Genomic DNA, 14,411 nt, shown 5'->3' with positions numbered 1-14,411 from the left:
ATTACCAGCACCTACATTTACTTTCAGCCATCTAAAAATAAATTATCATTAATAACATCAGAAAGTGAACAAGGAGCACAAAAAGAGAACACTTCCAATCCTTATATCCCAAATGAAAAGGAGTGGATATTGTGAGCAGATTCTAATTTACATTTGATCTGTAACTTAATTATAACAGAAAATTCACTTCTAAACTGCAAAGAGTTAACATTTTCAATATTTGCATTAAAATAAGTTGAGACAAAATATCTGTTCTAATTAGCTTTCATAGAAATGTTAAAAGAACTTCAGTCCCCCTTTACCGTTACCACTCATCTTAGTGTCAGAGTCAATAATCAGACTTCACGTTATGAAGATAAGAATACACATTAATACTAATGTCAAAATGCTGAGTTGTAATTATACACACATTTATGTTCAACTGATATTATCAGTGTTTTGTTTTATTTTTAAATTATTATTCTGCTCTGCTAATGCCAAGAAATCAAAAGAGTCCTTGTATCTGGATTGTTGTGATGGTTACATGAATCTGCACCTATGTTAAAATTCATGAAACTGAACACATAGAAAAAAGTCAATTTTACTGTATTAATTTTAAAATAAAATAACAGAGAAGAAAGCTAACAATAAAATCTGTTGTGATTCAAACACTATATAACATGCATAGATGTATGTTAAAAATTATGTATATATAAAGTATATATGTTTATATATTTTATATATATATAATATATATATATTTAAAATATAGTTGCCCTTTTTTCCATTAAAAAAAAGACCATGTCTACCAGACACTAAAAGAACAACTGAATACCTGATCAATTTAATGGGGATAATACATGCAACCCAGTTAGACTGAGTGTTCAACTCAGACAAATTCTATTGGCTTCTCTTAAATATGACGTAAATAATTAAAGAACCCAATGGGAAGGCAGATATTAAAGATTTATTTAGAAATATTTAACTCTTACTTGTTTATGGTCTGATTATCCCAAATGATGCTAACTTTCGTTTTGCACATCACGCAGTACAGAGTCGAAACAATGTTCTGGTGATTTCACTGCTCTAGTTATGGTTGCTTCGTATGTGAAATGATGCAGCTAAACAAGTATTTATTAAACAGAAAACTGTGTTTCTGGGATGCGGATGCAAAGAACGCAGTAACCTCCTTTGCATTTTATAAATAAACATGTAAACACGACTGCCTCCTTGGATGGGGAAGCGCTCACTTGTGTCCAGCCCTCGACTGAGTATCGATACTTTATGTATCTCATCTGACTCCTCCCTCCACAGTGCAGGTATTTTTATTATTTCTATGGTAGAATGTATCACCGTTTACCAAATATCCTGCTTTCCCTCTCCGTGGGGGCGTGAGAATCTCTGCCTAGTTAAGCTCAGGAGCAGCTGTGTGACTTGCAACAACCAGTGAAATGCGGGAAGAAGGTTTAAGCCAATGATTCTCTTTTCCTCCCCCTCTTCCAAATTCAGTTTGCAAGTGGAAGCAACTTGAGCAAAGCTTTATTAGCCAGTCCATGAAAGATATGTAGCATGAAGAAGAATTACATTTTCGTTGTTATAAGCCACTGAGATTTTTTTTTTTAATTTTTAAATTTATTTTTGGCTGCATTGAGTCTTCGTTGCTGCACGCGGGCTTTCTCTAGTTGTCGCAAGCGGGGGCTACTCTTCCTTGCGGTGTGCAGGCTTTTCACTGCAGTGGCTTCTCTTTGTTGCAGAGCATGGACTTCAATAGTTGAAGCACGCGGGCTCAGTAGTTGCAGCGCGCGGGCTTCAGTAGTTGTGGCGCGCGCGCTCAGCCACTGAGATTTTTGAGATCGTATGCTATATAGCATAACCTAATGCATCCTACTGATACATTGTCATTTTATGAATGAAGAAAATGAACATTCGGAGATATTTAAATAATTTGTCCGCAATGACTAGCAGTAAATGAAATAAATAATGTAGAACCTAAGCCTCTCAGACTGCTGAGTCCTTTTTCTTAACCAGTTTTCAATAAATACTGGAATGGAATTGTATATCAATTACAAAAGTAGAACAGAGGATGAAGAAATTAAGTGTTGTATGGGCCACAGAAAGTTCCACCCCAAATGGAGTCTAATTTTGAGTGATAAACAAGAAATTTCCATTAAACTGCACCATTCTGTGAATATACTAAAAAACATTTAATTGCATACATTTTATGAGTGAATGGTATGGTGTGTGAATTGTATGTCAAATAAGCTATCTTTTCATGCCTAAGGGTAAGTGGTATAGTTTGTCTTTTTTTTTTTTTTTTTGAGGTATTTTCTTGCTTCAACATATATCTTAGATTAGCTTGAAAAAAAAACATAGCAGTGTTACATAGTTTAGCATTTTAAGTATGCAGATACAATACTTCCTAACAAAGCTATAATCTGAGAGGGCTTTCACTGTGAATGCAGAGACATCTGAATGCAAGTATTAATATACACTGAGTGACTTTGTTCAGCTGGTAGTATATATATTCAAAACCAGGTAGAATATGATGATTAATTTGATGACTGCTGGGCAATAAAAGTGAAACTTAACATTTCTTTTAAAAATGCACCATACAGGGCTTCCCTGGTGGCGCAGTGGTGGAGAGTCCGCCTGCCGATGCAGGGGACACGGGTTCGTGCCCCGGTCCGGGAGGATCCCACATGCCGCGGAGCTGCTGGGCCCGTGAGCCATGGCCACTGAGCCTGCGCGTCCGGAGCCTGTGTTCCGCAACGGGCAAGGCCACAACAGTGAGAGGCCCGCGTACCGCAAAAAAAAAAAAAAAAAAAAAAAAAATGCACCATACATAAATTGCTTTTTTAAATTAAGCCTGTTTTCATTCATTATTTTTTCTTTGCTCTTTAAGTTCATTAAAAAATCACAAACAGGGGCTTCCGTGGTGGCGCAGTGGTTGAGAGTCCACCTGCCGATGCAGGGGACACGGGTTCGTGCCCCTGTCCGGGAGGATCCCACATGCTGCGGAGCGGCTGGGCCCGTGAGCCATGGCCGCTGAGCCTGCGCTTCCGGAGCCTGTGCTCCGTAACGGGAGAGGCCACAACAGTGAGAGGCCCGCGTACCGCAAAAAAAAAAAAAAAAAATCACACACAGTGAGATGAACACCAATTTGTAATAGGAAAACCCCATGTGAAAACACCAGATAGAAATACTGTTTTGTTGATCTGTTAGACATTCTCTGGTCTTTACCTATGAAATAGTCACCATCTATTTTAAGCAGCCTTGGTACATCAACCCTTAGATAAAAAATGACCATATATTAAAATAGATACTATTTCTATGCTAGTTGCTACCAGGGCTCCTTAAAACACACCCATGTGCATGCATGCACACACAGACCTACACAGGCCTGTGTGCACACATGTCTGCACACATAGTTGCCTGTCTACTCAGACTCCCTTACCCAGCTCTGAGTGTAGGGTTGCTCATGGCTGCTGTTCTTGGGCACACCATTTATAAATTATTTCCATAAGAATGTACATTGTAATTCCAATCCAAGGCTCCAACAGACTTTTTGAATTATAACCCATGGTGGGGCTACCTATAAAGAATCTGATCTTTTCTTAGACATATATTTACTTACATATTCATATATAATTTTTCACTGTTCTAAAATTAAAACAGGCTGATTATCTGCTGTTTACCTGCCTGAATATGTGCTTATTTACCTGCTTTAACCAAATGGAACTAATTGAAAATTTGTCTTCCTATCAAATAGCAATTATATTTTAAATCTCTCTCTTTGTATCTTGATGTAGTTTTGACTCAGATCTACGTTTATATGTTTGGTGGTGTACTCAGCACAGTCCTAGCCATTGTAGAGATCCAGAGAGGAGTAAAACATAATCGCAGGCCTTGTCCACCTTCCATCTGGAGATGCATGACCCATGTTGCAAAGTAGAACCAAGGAGATATTTTGGTAACACCAGGAACAGGTTGCTGAGGAATCACAGAGGAGGAAGTCATCTCTTACAGTAGAGAATCTGTAACTCTAAGCTGAACCTTAAAAATAGAGAAGAATTTTGAAAGGGGAAGTAGCCCAAAGGTTACTCTTAACCAACAGTGCTGAGAGAGAAGAGGGATAAAAGGAAAAACAAAAGAAAAAATATGTACTTTGTCTCTTTGGGGTACATTAATCTATGTTAAGTCGTGATTCTTTTAGTAGAAGAAATACAGACTTTAAATAAGGGGCAGGTTTATATTTATTTTGTGTTCTGGTGCCTACTATTACAAAGTTGCAAAGTCTGTAGAATGAAGCTGAAGATAATTACTAGCGGGAAATCTAATTTTGAGAGCCAAAGGGGAAAAAACCCACCAAATTTATCCTACTTGTTTGCTATTAACATTTTAATTTGAAAATTGTCCTACTATAATAGGGCAATGCTTCATCCAGTGCAGTATCCTGTTTATAGGAGAAGGCCACTCTGAGTGTTTCCAACAGAAACTGCACCCTTTCTGGCCCTGGGTCATGTTTACTGGGAACCCGTTTCAAATTTAGATTTTGCAAGTCAGTACAAGTTATCTCTCCTTCACTTACTAGGTAAGGAAACTGCCTTGTTGAAAAGCTATTCTGTTTATTGATATATTCCCATTCATGTATATGAAAACGTGTTACCATGAACTTTAAATACTGTCCAGGGAAGAAGAATGTTAGATAGTTTATGTATTGAGAGCCAACACATAAGCACATACTGGATTATCTTATTTTATTTTTACAGTGGCCTGGTAGCCCAGTGAGGTAGGTATTACCACTATCTCCATTCTCCAGATGAGAAAACCAAGGCACAGAGATTGAGAGTAAAATTTCATTTCACAAATTGTGTTACTTGTTAAGGTGTCATTTTTTTTTTACAACAGTATGTATGTTGAAAGTTAGCTAAAGCTGAGTCCTGCGCCTTTAGAAAACAGATATTTTTGTATAATTTGTTTTTCTCACACTGTTCAAGAATCTTGATATTCAAGTGTGAAAAACCTGAAAGACAGAGAATCTAGCAGGAGGACAACATATTTATTGTAGAGTAGGTAGTGATAAATGTTGCCCTGCGTCCCACAGCCTTATTATACATGGAAGGTGTTGAGTAAGGAGATGAAGAGCCTTCTAACTAAATACCCAGCCAAGAAATGTAACAGTTTTGTGAGGGAACTCTTCAGATGATGTGTTCGCCAGTTAATTTGCTGCTAAATAAGAAATTCTTGAACTTCAGTCCCAATTTAGTAATCTGTATATAACAAGGTATATCCCTATTAATTCCTGGAAGAGAAGGTCAATAAAGGATATCCATGAGTAGTATCATTTGGTTATTTGAATCTCTTAGAAGGATTTTTTAAACCAACTAAGCTGCTCCTAAGAAGATGGTTAGTTTGAGTTTGTCACTCTATTCTTCCACTTTGGTAAAAATACTAATATTATAGTCAATGGAAAGAAAATGAAGGAATGAAGGGTATGGGTGATACATATGCATGACTGAGCCCTGAACAGCTAAGAGAGGTGACTGTATGGCATTAGGTGGCTCTTTGACTCCATAAGGTCTCTCAAAATACTGTTCTAATGATAGAACAAGATGACAGATGTGAAAGTATGGTACAGTATTTTGTGGAAGTATGGTACAGTACTTTGTGGAAGTATGGTACAGTACTTTGTGGAAGTATGGTACAGTACTTTGTGGAAGTATGGTTCAGTACTTTGTGGAAGTATGGTACAGTACTTTGTGGAAGTATGGTTCAGTACGTTGTAGAAGTATGGTACAGTACTTTGTGGAAGTATGGTTCAGTACTTTGTGGAAGTATGGTACAGTACTTTGTGGAAGTATGGTTCAGTACTTTGTGGAAGTATGGTACAGTACTTTGTGGAAGTATGGTTCAGTACTTTGTAGAAGTATGGTTCAGTACTTTGTGGAAGTATGGTTCAGTACTTTGTAGAAGTATGGTACAGTACTTTGTGGAAGTATGGTTCAGTACTTTGTGGAAGTATGGTTCAGTACTTTGAAAACTAAAAATCACTGGACACATGCAAGCTACTGAAGAGCAGTTCCTTTCTTGACATTTTTATCTCTATTGGACCTTTAGTGTTCTCTCTCTCCTCCCCCCTTTTCCCCTCCCCCTCTTTTTCTCCTTCCTTCTTCTCCCCCAACCCATTGATGGGCCATAAATTAGTCACATTTTTCTTTTTGCTCACATAAATCGTTTCCTTACCACCGTTCTCCTTTTACCACTCTTTTTTCTACCCACTTTGTATCCTTGGAGGAATTTAGAACCATCTCTGAATTTCCTGATTTGTTTCACTTAAAATTGCTCTCTTTAACTTTGCAAGACAGATTCTTCTTTCTGCTCTTTCCTTATTTCTCTTCTTTGGAACTCTGCAGCTTAAAGGTAGGTAGTAGTAGGTGACCATTGGTGAACTGGTTGGTTTCATTGTCTGATACTCTGCCTTTTGCATAGTAGATACTCAAAAATAAGTGTTTGCTAACTAGCTAAAAAAGAAACAGGTGAGTTACAGATTTCTTTTTCTCCTTCAGCGTTTAAAAAAAAAAAAAAATGTTGACTTGCCCTAAATTTGGGAACTTTATTCACGTACACAGGATTCTACGGCTTTGACCGTTTGCCTTAAATGTTGCTGCTTCTGCTGCTAATGTAACAGGGCAGAATATAACACTGCTTTGAGGGAAGGGAGGAGTGGTGTTTATTTTGAAGTATGCAGAAATCTTTTTTACTCTCTAGGCATTACATGAGCTTATGTCTGTTTCGTCACCTAAGAGAGGCAATGACCGTGAGGAAATAACACTTCTGTGAAATCCTCCGAAAGTCATGTTAAATTCCCAGATGTCACCCTAGAGTGATGCTGGTGGACTTTCACTCGGGGAGCCTAGAAGATTGGTCCGTTTTCAGCTGTGTGTATTTGCTTGCACTCGTGAGAATTGATCTGAGGGAAACCATTCTCTGATTTGTTACAGTGATTGTTTTCTCCTTCCATCTTTTTCAAGGAAATGGCAAAAATCCTTAATCACCCCCGAGTGTATGCCTTTCTGCACATACCAGTCCAGTCTGCCTCTGACACTGTGCTCATGGAAATGAAAAGAGAATACTGCGTGGCTGACTTCAAAAGAGTAGTGGATTTTCTGAAAGACAAGTAAGTCTGTTAGCATTTAAGAAAATAACCATCTCCTTTTTTCTTTTAAAAGCATGTGGCAAAAATGCACTTATGGTAGCCACAATTAAAGGTACCAGAGAGAGGTGAGACTTTCGAAGCTTTCAAAGCCTTTAAGTTTTCCTTAGACACCCTTGATGTGGTTTCTTCTTGCCCCTCAGTTTTATCCACCTTCCATCTGTGCATCGCACCCCATTAATTTGTGTAAGGTTGCCAGTCTTCCTAAGGTAATGTGCATTGTGATCATTTCTGTACCTGACCTAGTAGATGAAAACTGCTTTAGCCTTGCTCTGCTTAAATCTCCTTTAATGTGGCTTTTTGAAGTTGTCAACTGATTTTGACGTGGAGGTAGGTCAAATCATGTCACTACAAAAGAGATAATTTTCTATGAGATACCGTTTTTTGAAGAGTATCTGGGAATGTCTTTGCTTTTACACATTTATCCTTGTGGTTTTCTTGCAGAATGGGATTTATAAGGAGATTTTGGGATTCTGTTTTTTTAAAGTTCAAATTGCCATTGACCAAAATTAAGGCACATTTACACAATCTCAGACATGAATGATAATTTTGCTTCCACATAAAACACTTGCAGCCTATAATTATATTCTTCAAAATCCTACTTCTCATCATCACCAAACGTTGAATGCCTTCTGTGATTATAAAAGGCAGGAAATAATGCTGGCCAAGGTCATACAGAACATTCTCGTCTGGGGCACTGTTCTCCCCACTGGGGCTATGTCATTTATCTTGGCATATTTGTGGCCTGGGTCTTTCTACTTTCCATAATTTTTTCCCATAATCTTTTCCTCTGTTGTTTTTCTAAATTAAAATACAACTCTTTATATCCATCTTCCTGTTTATAATTATGTACCTTTGTACCAAGGACTACGTGGATATGATTGCTTTATACAAATTGTAAGCAATTATCTTTTCCACCTTCAATTAGTCACTTATCCTGACTACATACAGGTTTTTTAAAAATCTTTTTCTTCTTCTGTTTACTTTCTCCTTCCTTCCTCATCTTCCCTTTATGTGTCTACTTTTTTTTTCACCTCTAGGCATTTCTTGATTATCCTAACCACCAGAAATAAAGACACTTGGTGTGCATTCAAGCAAATACAGCTAATTGTTCAAATATTCAAATCAGTGAATAGAAAGTATATTTATTCTAAGATTTCATAATTATAATCGTTAAGTATATACAACTTTCAAAGTTGAAAACAGAATAATGATGGATCTCTAATACTTCCTGATCTTGAACAGAACTGAGAGCAAGGCTAAAGAATAAGGATTTTTACAATAGATGTCTGTTGTTGGCCTGTATCCGTCCTTTGCATTTATTCTAGCTTATTATAGGTAAACTTGTCTCATGTAAGAGAGTCCTTCTGGGCACGCTGGTGCTGGTGAATAGCATGTTTTCAGAATTGCAAATAATTGGTTACACCTGTGAAATTTCTTGCCTTTTGCTTACTAGAGCAGTAGCAAATAATGCACACAGTCCATACCTGTTGCACAAGATTTTGCACAAGATTTTGCAGTGTAGACATGCAGCCTGTTGTGCAGAATGGACTAGAACACTTTCCAAATAGTTGTGTTAATGTGATTCAGTGAGGTTAAGGAATCAGCAGCTCCTTTTACCTCCATTTGGGTGAGTGCTGACTCAGTTGTTTGGGAAATTAATGTGGCTACTTAACTGGGCAACAATTTCCCAACAAGTTTTAGCCTTTTATGTTACTCCAAAGATGGACCTTTTAAATCTGTTGCATTTTGAACAGTTTCAACAGCATCCATGAGCTAAATAGGGGTCAAAAGATGATCCCATCAAAGTATTAGAAAATAGTACTAAGCTCATTATTCTTTCTTTGGATTCTGAATTACACTGTGGCATCCATGTGACTTTTCTAGAACTATCCCAACTGTGTGGAAGGCTCCAGAACCTACCTAGGGATCTCCAGTATTTCCAGCACTGGAAATATCAGAGATCCCTGGGGAGGAAATTAGAGATACCTGGAGAAGACAACCTATCCCACCCATCCATCCACAATTTCAGTTTCAAGTGCTGTGACTCACTGGGATTGGAGAATATGAGTCTAGCCAGTTAGCATCTCCAGGTGATTTTTTAAAAATTAACTCTGTACTATATATAGTTTTAGACAGTTCATCAGAACCAAAAAATTGTATGTTTTGTCCCATCTATCATGTTGCTTGTAAAGAATAGTATAGCCTCAATCTTGTGAGGACTCTATAATCTAACTTTACTCTTTAGTGGAAAAGTTTTCCTGTCCTCTCAGGGAAGTTCATCTATCCAGTGAATAATTTCCAACTATGATGGACATATAGAAATAAATGAAATATGTTAAGCACTCTTCTGCTCTGACATTTACTTACTTTTCCCTATATAGCTTTATGCCAAATAGATTCATGATTCTTGGAAACACCAAAGTTTCAGGGGTTTCTATAGAACCACTAGTCTGGATAACTGATCCAGCATAAAATTGTTTTGTTCAGTGTTTATTAAAATTTAATACAGTATTGTCATTCTTAGAAAGAGGGTCTGATATTACCACATTGCCCTAGGTTATGTTTAACACTAAATTCATGCAGTGGCTCTCACTTAAAATGGTGTGTCTGGTGCTCACTTTTTCTGTTTTTTAGAAGGAGTATAAATGTGGCCCTTTTCATTTGCATCTTTTTTCCTCTGAAACCTTTGAAGTCTTTTTTGTAATGAACCTTTAACAAACAAGAGTCTCATTTATTTATTTTTTTCTCCAGCAGTGTGAGGCTTCTCAAATATTCATGTTATGAATTTAGGGATGAGGTATTTCCTGATCTGTTTCCTCAAAAAATCCAATCTTTAAAACAACCTATAGCATTTGAGACTGAAATCCACACTATGGGATTTTACATAAAGCTGCATGCTTTTAAGCTGTTAGTTCAGCCGTGTTCATGGTGCCATGTTTCTCAAACAGTGGAGTTGAAATCTTTTTAATTAATTTTCTTTACAGTTGAAATTGGCCCCTGTTTTAGCTGGGAGCAGTAGAAGTTTACATATGAGCCAACTTGAAGCTGATTCATTATTCTCTTCAATTGGTTGAAAGTTGGCAGCTACTCCCATAATGGCAGCTAGATTGAAGATAACCTGGTAGTGTTAGCACGTGTGGAGGCATATGGGAATGTACTAAATCAGGCAACCTTTGCAAAGAAAAGTGTCTAAATTACTTAATATACTAATTTAAAACCGCTGGTCATGAGCAGACAATCATATGACTGAAATTATTCTATTCAAATTTATTAATCCTGTTGGAAAATTAACTAAGTCCTTTGATGTTTTTATTTAAATGGATAAGATGATTTCTTGAAATATGTAATGGGATTTATAGGGATATGGAAGAAAACTACATAGAACAAAGCAAGAGATGCGATTCTGGTTTGAGAGAGATTTGTGTTTTTATAATTTTTAATAAACACCTCATAAATTTTACTTTTCATTACCTGTCACTTTACTGGCTTCTCTGTTGTCTTTTTAACATAATACTGGGATTTTAAAAAGTAGAAAACTTGAATCATTTATTTTTATTTTCTCGTGTAATTTTAAAGACTTACTTCCCAATGAGAGGATTTTTCACTGTGATATATGGCAAGGATGTAATTAGGGTTCCCAGGACCTTGGGGCCTTGGACATAAATTTTAATTGGGTCCTACCCCATTTGAGCAGCGTTGAATTTACACAGTCACTCCCCAACATAAACTGTATATTCACATATATTTTTTTTAAATGACAATATGCAGAGTTCTTAAGAATATGTTCTAATGCTAAGTAAAAGAATGGCTTAGTCCTCAAATTCACACATGAAAGTGTGAAAGAAATATGCAAGGATGTCCTATTGATAGATACGTTTTAAGAAATGAAATGGTTGGGGCTTCCCTGGTGGCGCAGTGGTTGAGGGTCCGCCTGCCGATGCAGGGGACACGGGTTCGTGCCCCGGTCCGGGAGGATCCCACATGCCGCAGAGCACCTGGGCCCGTGAGCCATGGCCACTGAGCCTGCGTGTCCGGAGCGTGTGCTCCGCAACGGGAGAGGCCACAGCAGTGAGAGGCCTGCGTACAGCAAAAAAAAAAAAAAAAAAGAAAGAAATGAAATGGTTTATGAATTAAAAGACCTAACCGTTTACACAAATTATTTTATTAAAAGTCCAGTGGACTTTTGATTTATGTTAACTAGACCTTAAACTTGGGAGACAAGGTTCTTCTCCCTCACTCAGTAAATAAAATTTGAATGAATTAATGACCAGTTTGTTTTCCTTGCAAGTTGCATGGATCTAAAGTAACTTGCACCGTACTGTTAGCGTCTTTGTGTTGACTTTTAATTCCATGGTATTACCTATCTCAGAATTTACCATTATCATTTGTCAGTGTACTGTGTACTTCTGGATTAATTTGTCTTGTTTCCCATACTAACCCTTTTAGCCCTGTGATATCCATTCACACACCCCTAAGTTTACTATACCCAGAGATTTCCAAGTGAAATGCCACAACCAATAACTAATGAGTACTCACGGGTAAAGGGGAATCTTTTTGTGGGGAAAACAAACTAGAGGGGAAGGGGCAGCTTTGCAGAGAAAGTCCTGTCCTCTGACCTCTCTCCTGTGTGCTCAGACAGTGAAGAGGCACAGGGGCATGAAGCTGGGGTCAATCTGGCAGGATGACTTCTCTGAGTCACAGTTATCTCATATCATCCAGCCTGTCCTATTCCCTACGTTTCCAATCTATCTGCAAAAAAGTCGTGTTCACTCGTTAGTATCCTGAGTTCTTTTTCTTCCTTTCATTAGTCCCTGTCATCCGTGTGTCCATACTGGAGCACAATCTGATAAAAGGCAAATTACATTAAGCTTGTATTTTATTCTGTTTATTTTCCCCCTCTGTCTAGTTTTATTCCTAGTGGCTTGGAAACGTAAATAGCAATATTTGTCAGAATAGAAGAAAAGAAAATTGAAAAAAAAAAGAAAAGAAAAGAAAAAAGAATGATTCAACAAGGATTCAGTAATTAAGTTTTCTTCCAGATGCATTCCCAGGTGTGCTTCTGTTTGCTGAATAACCACCTCCAAAATAATTTAGGCAGAACACTTCCCTCAAAGATGTTTTCTGGCTCTTTTTCATCATTCTTAATATCTTTAACTAGGTGGTTATTTTGGGAGTCCCTAGGGTCTTGTTCACGCTTTTATCTTTTGTCATATTTCTTTCTGAGGTAGTGAAGTTCTGTTCTTTTCCCTTCTCTCCCTTGCTACTTTTAAACTTTTTCAAGAGAATGAATACATATCATTGAAACAGTTATCTAGTAGAAAATCATTTACTTTTTTCTTTTTGAACATGGTATTATATTTATATTTGGAAGATTTTGACATCATGTGCTAAATACCGTATTATATGGGGATTACCCCAAATTTGATTAATTGGTTTGAAGGTAATTAAATTTTCTATTGATATAGCTTCCTGTTGTCCTTCTAGCCTGGTTCAGAGAGAATTCTCATCACCACTCACCTCTTTCCACCTCCTTTTGTAATATGATTGTGTTATTCCTTCTAGGAACTGAGACTCTCCCTTCCCTTAATCCTTTGTATGTTTTCTCTACCTCAACGTTTTGTTGTAAACATTAGAGTCTGTCAAGGCATATTCTGATAGTAAGCATTTTTCCTTTCAGAATGCTTCTTTTATTCCACAGGGCTCACATATTGTGAGGATGTTGTCACAAAAACCTTGGCAAGTATCTAGGTTAGATATTTTTAATCTGCACTTTATAGAGTGAAGGTCAGGGTTCACGTGGTTAAAAAGACTTGTTGAAATCCCATAGCGACTTAATGCATAATAGGACTAGATCCTCAGTTTCTACTGTGTAACAATCTTCCAACCCATTCTAATAATACCTGTTAATTAAATGATTCACTTTTTCATTTATCTGTTTTGTGCCCAGCAAATGGAACAATAACAATATCAATATCAATATTACTTAACATGCTAATAGTAATAAAACCAATAACTAATATTTTTGAGTTTTACTTTTGTGTCAAATACTGCTATGAAGGCATTGCATATATTAGCTTATTTAATTTTTAAGGCCCAAAGATGTTAAGTAATCTCCCCGTGGTCATGCAGTTAGTGACAGAACCTTGATGAAAACTCAGGCCATGTTATTGCTGAGCCAGTACTCTATTGTTGTTCTAATCTAAGGCATGTTGCTCTAGGGATGGAGACAATAAGGTGGACTCAACAGATACTGAGAAGATAAAAATTTACAGTGAGTGTTCAGAAGGGAAGATGAGGAAGGTAGGCATGAGTGTCAAGGATGGCTCCTTGGTATCTTATCGCAAGACATAGTAAAAGAAGATGTAGTTAACCAAGATAAGGAAATGAGAAGAAGGAGGAATTTGGGTGGAAAAGATAATGGCTTTGGTTTTAGACATATTGAATCTGAAAGGCCTTTGTAGGCAATCCAGAACTGCTCCTGCAGGCTATAGAAAATATGGGTCAAGAGCCCAGGAGGGAGATGAAGGTCTGGAGAGAAATACTTGGCAGTCATCAGCATTTGAGGAGTAGACAAAGCTGTGGGTGATGAGATCGTCCAAAAGAAAGAAAACAGGCCAAGAACAGAAGTCCAGGGAACATCAATACTTGAGTGGTGGAAAAGGAAAAAGGATCCTGTGACAGAGGCTGAAAAGGCACAATCAAGCCAGTGTAGGAGGAGACCCAGAAGGAAATAACACCGTGGAAGCCAAGGGACGTTGCAGTTCTAGGGAAATGAAAATGGTAAGGGTCAAATGCCAACTGGAGTTGCCTCCTATAAGCAGACGTGGGGCTAGGTGCTCTGGGTTATATGGGAAAATAAAAAGTATTGTTAGATTACTTTCTTTACCAAATACTATAAGTGTTCAAAAGCTACTGAGTTGTAGTCATGGCTAATATGAGGACAAGTCTTCCTGGTCCTTGGTTGATGGCCGCATCCTCGGTTCCTAGCACAGTGCTTGGTTTGTCCCCCTTTCACCTCCATATGGTTGCACTGCGTACATGGCAACCAGGGGCACAAGAACAAGAAGCAGGGATAATGTGTATTTGTTGAAGAATGGCACTTACTCTGGAACCAATAACATTAAGGCTTAGAGTAGTATTTCTCAGTCTGCTTTAATTAAAGTTCTCTTTTCATAGGCAAGAAAATCCCCTGATGTTTGCAGAGAAACTGATATAT

The 14,411-nt window shown here is 37.6% G+C and overlaps 1 protein-coding gene across 1 annotated transcript in view; it reads left to right on the top strand.

The window, feature by feature from the left end:
• The window catches only part of CDKAL1 (CDKAL1 threonylcarbamoyladenosine tRNA methylthiotransferase), a gene marked incomplete at its 3' end in the record, with an annotated part of 656,191 nt that overhangs the window by 411,785 nt on the left and 229,995 nt on the right, over nt 1-14,411 (top strand). The window contains exon 11 of the mRNA XM_079712248.1: nt 7,011-7,156. Coding sequence (XP_079568374.1) covers nt 7,011-7,156 — 146 coding nt within the window. The remainder of the gene's footprint in view (nt 1-7,010; nt 7,157-14,411) is intronic.

The sequence above is a fragment of the Hyperoodon ampullatus genome (assembly GCF_949752795.1).
Source record: "Hyperoodon ampullatus genome assembly, chromosome: 10".
Classification (NCBI taxonomy): Eukaryota; Metazoa; Chordata; class Mammalia; order Artiodactyla; family Ziphiidae; genus Hyperoodon; species Hyperoodon ampullatus.
Note: the sequence above shows the minus strand (reverse complement) of the source record. Positions and strands in the feature narration are given on the sequence as shown.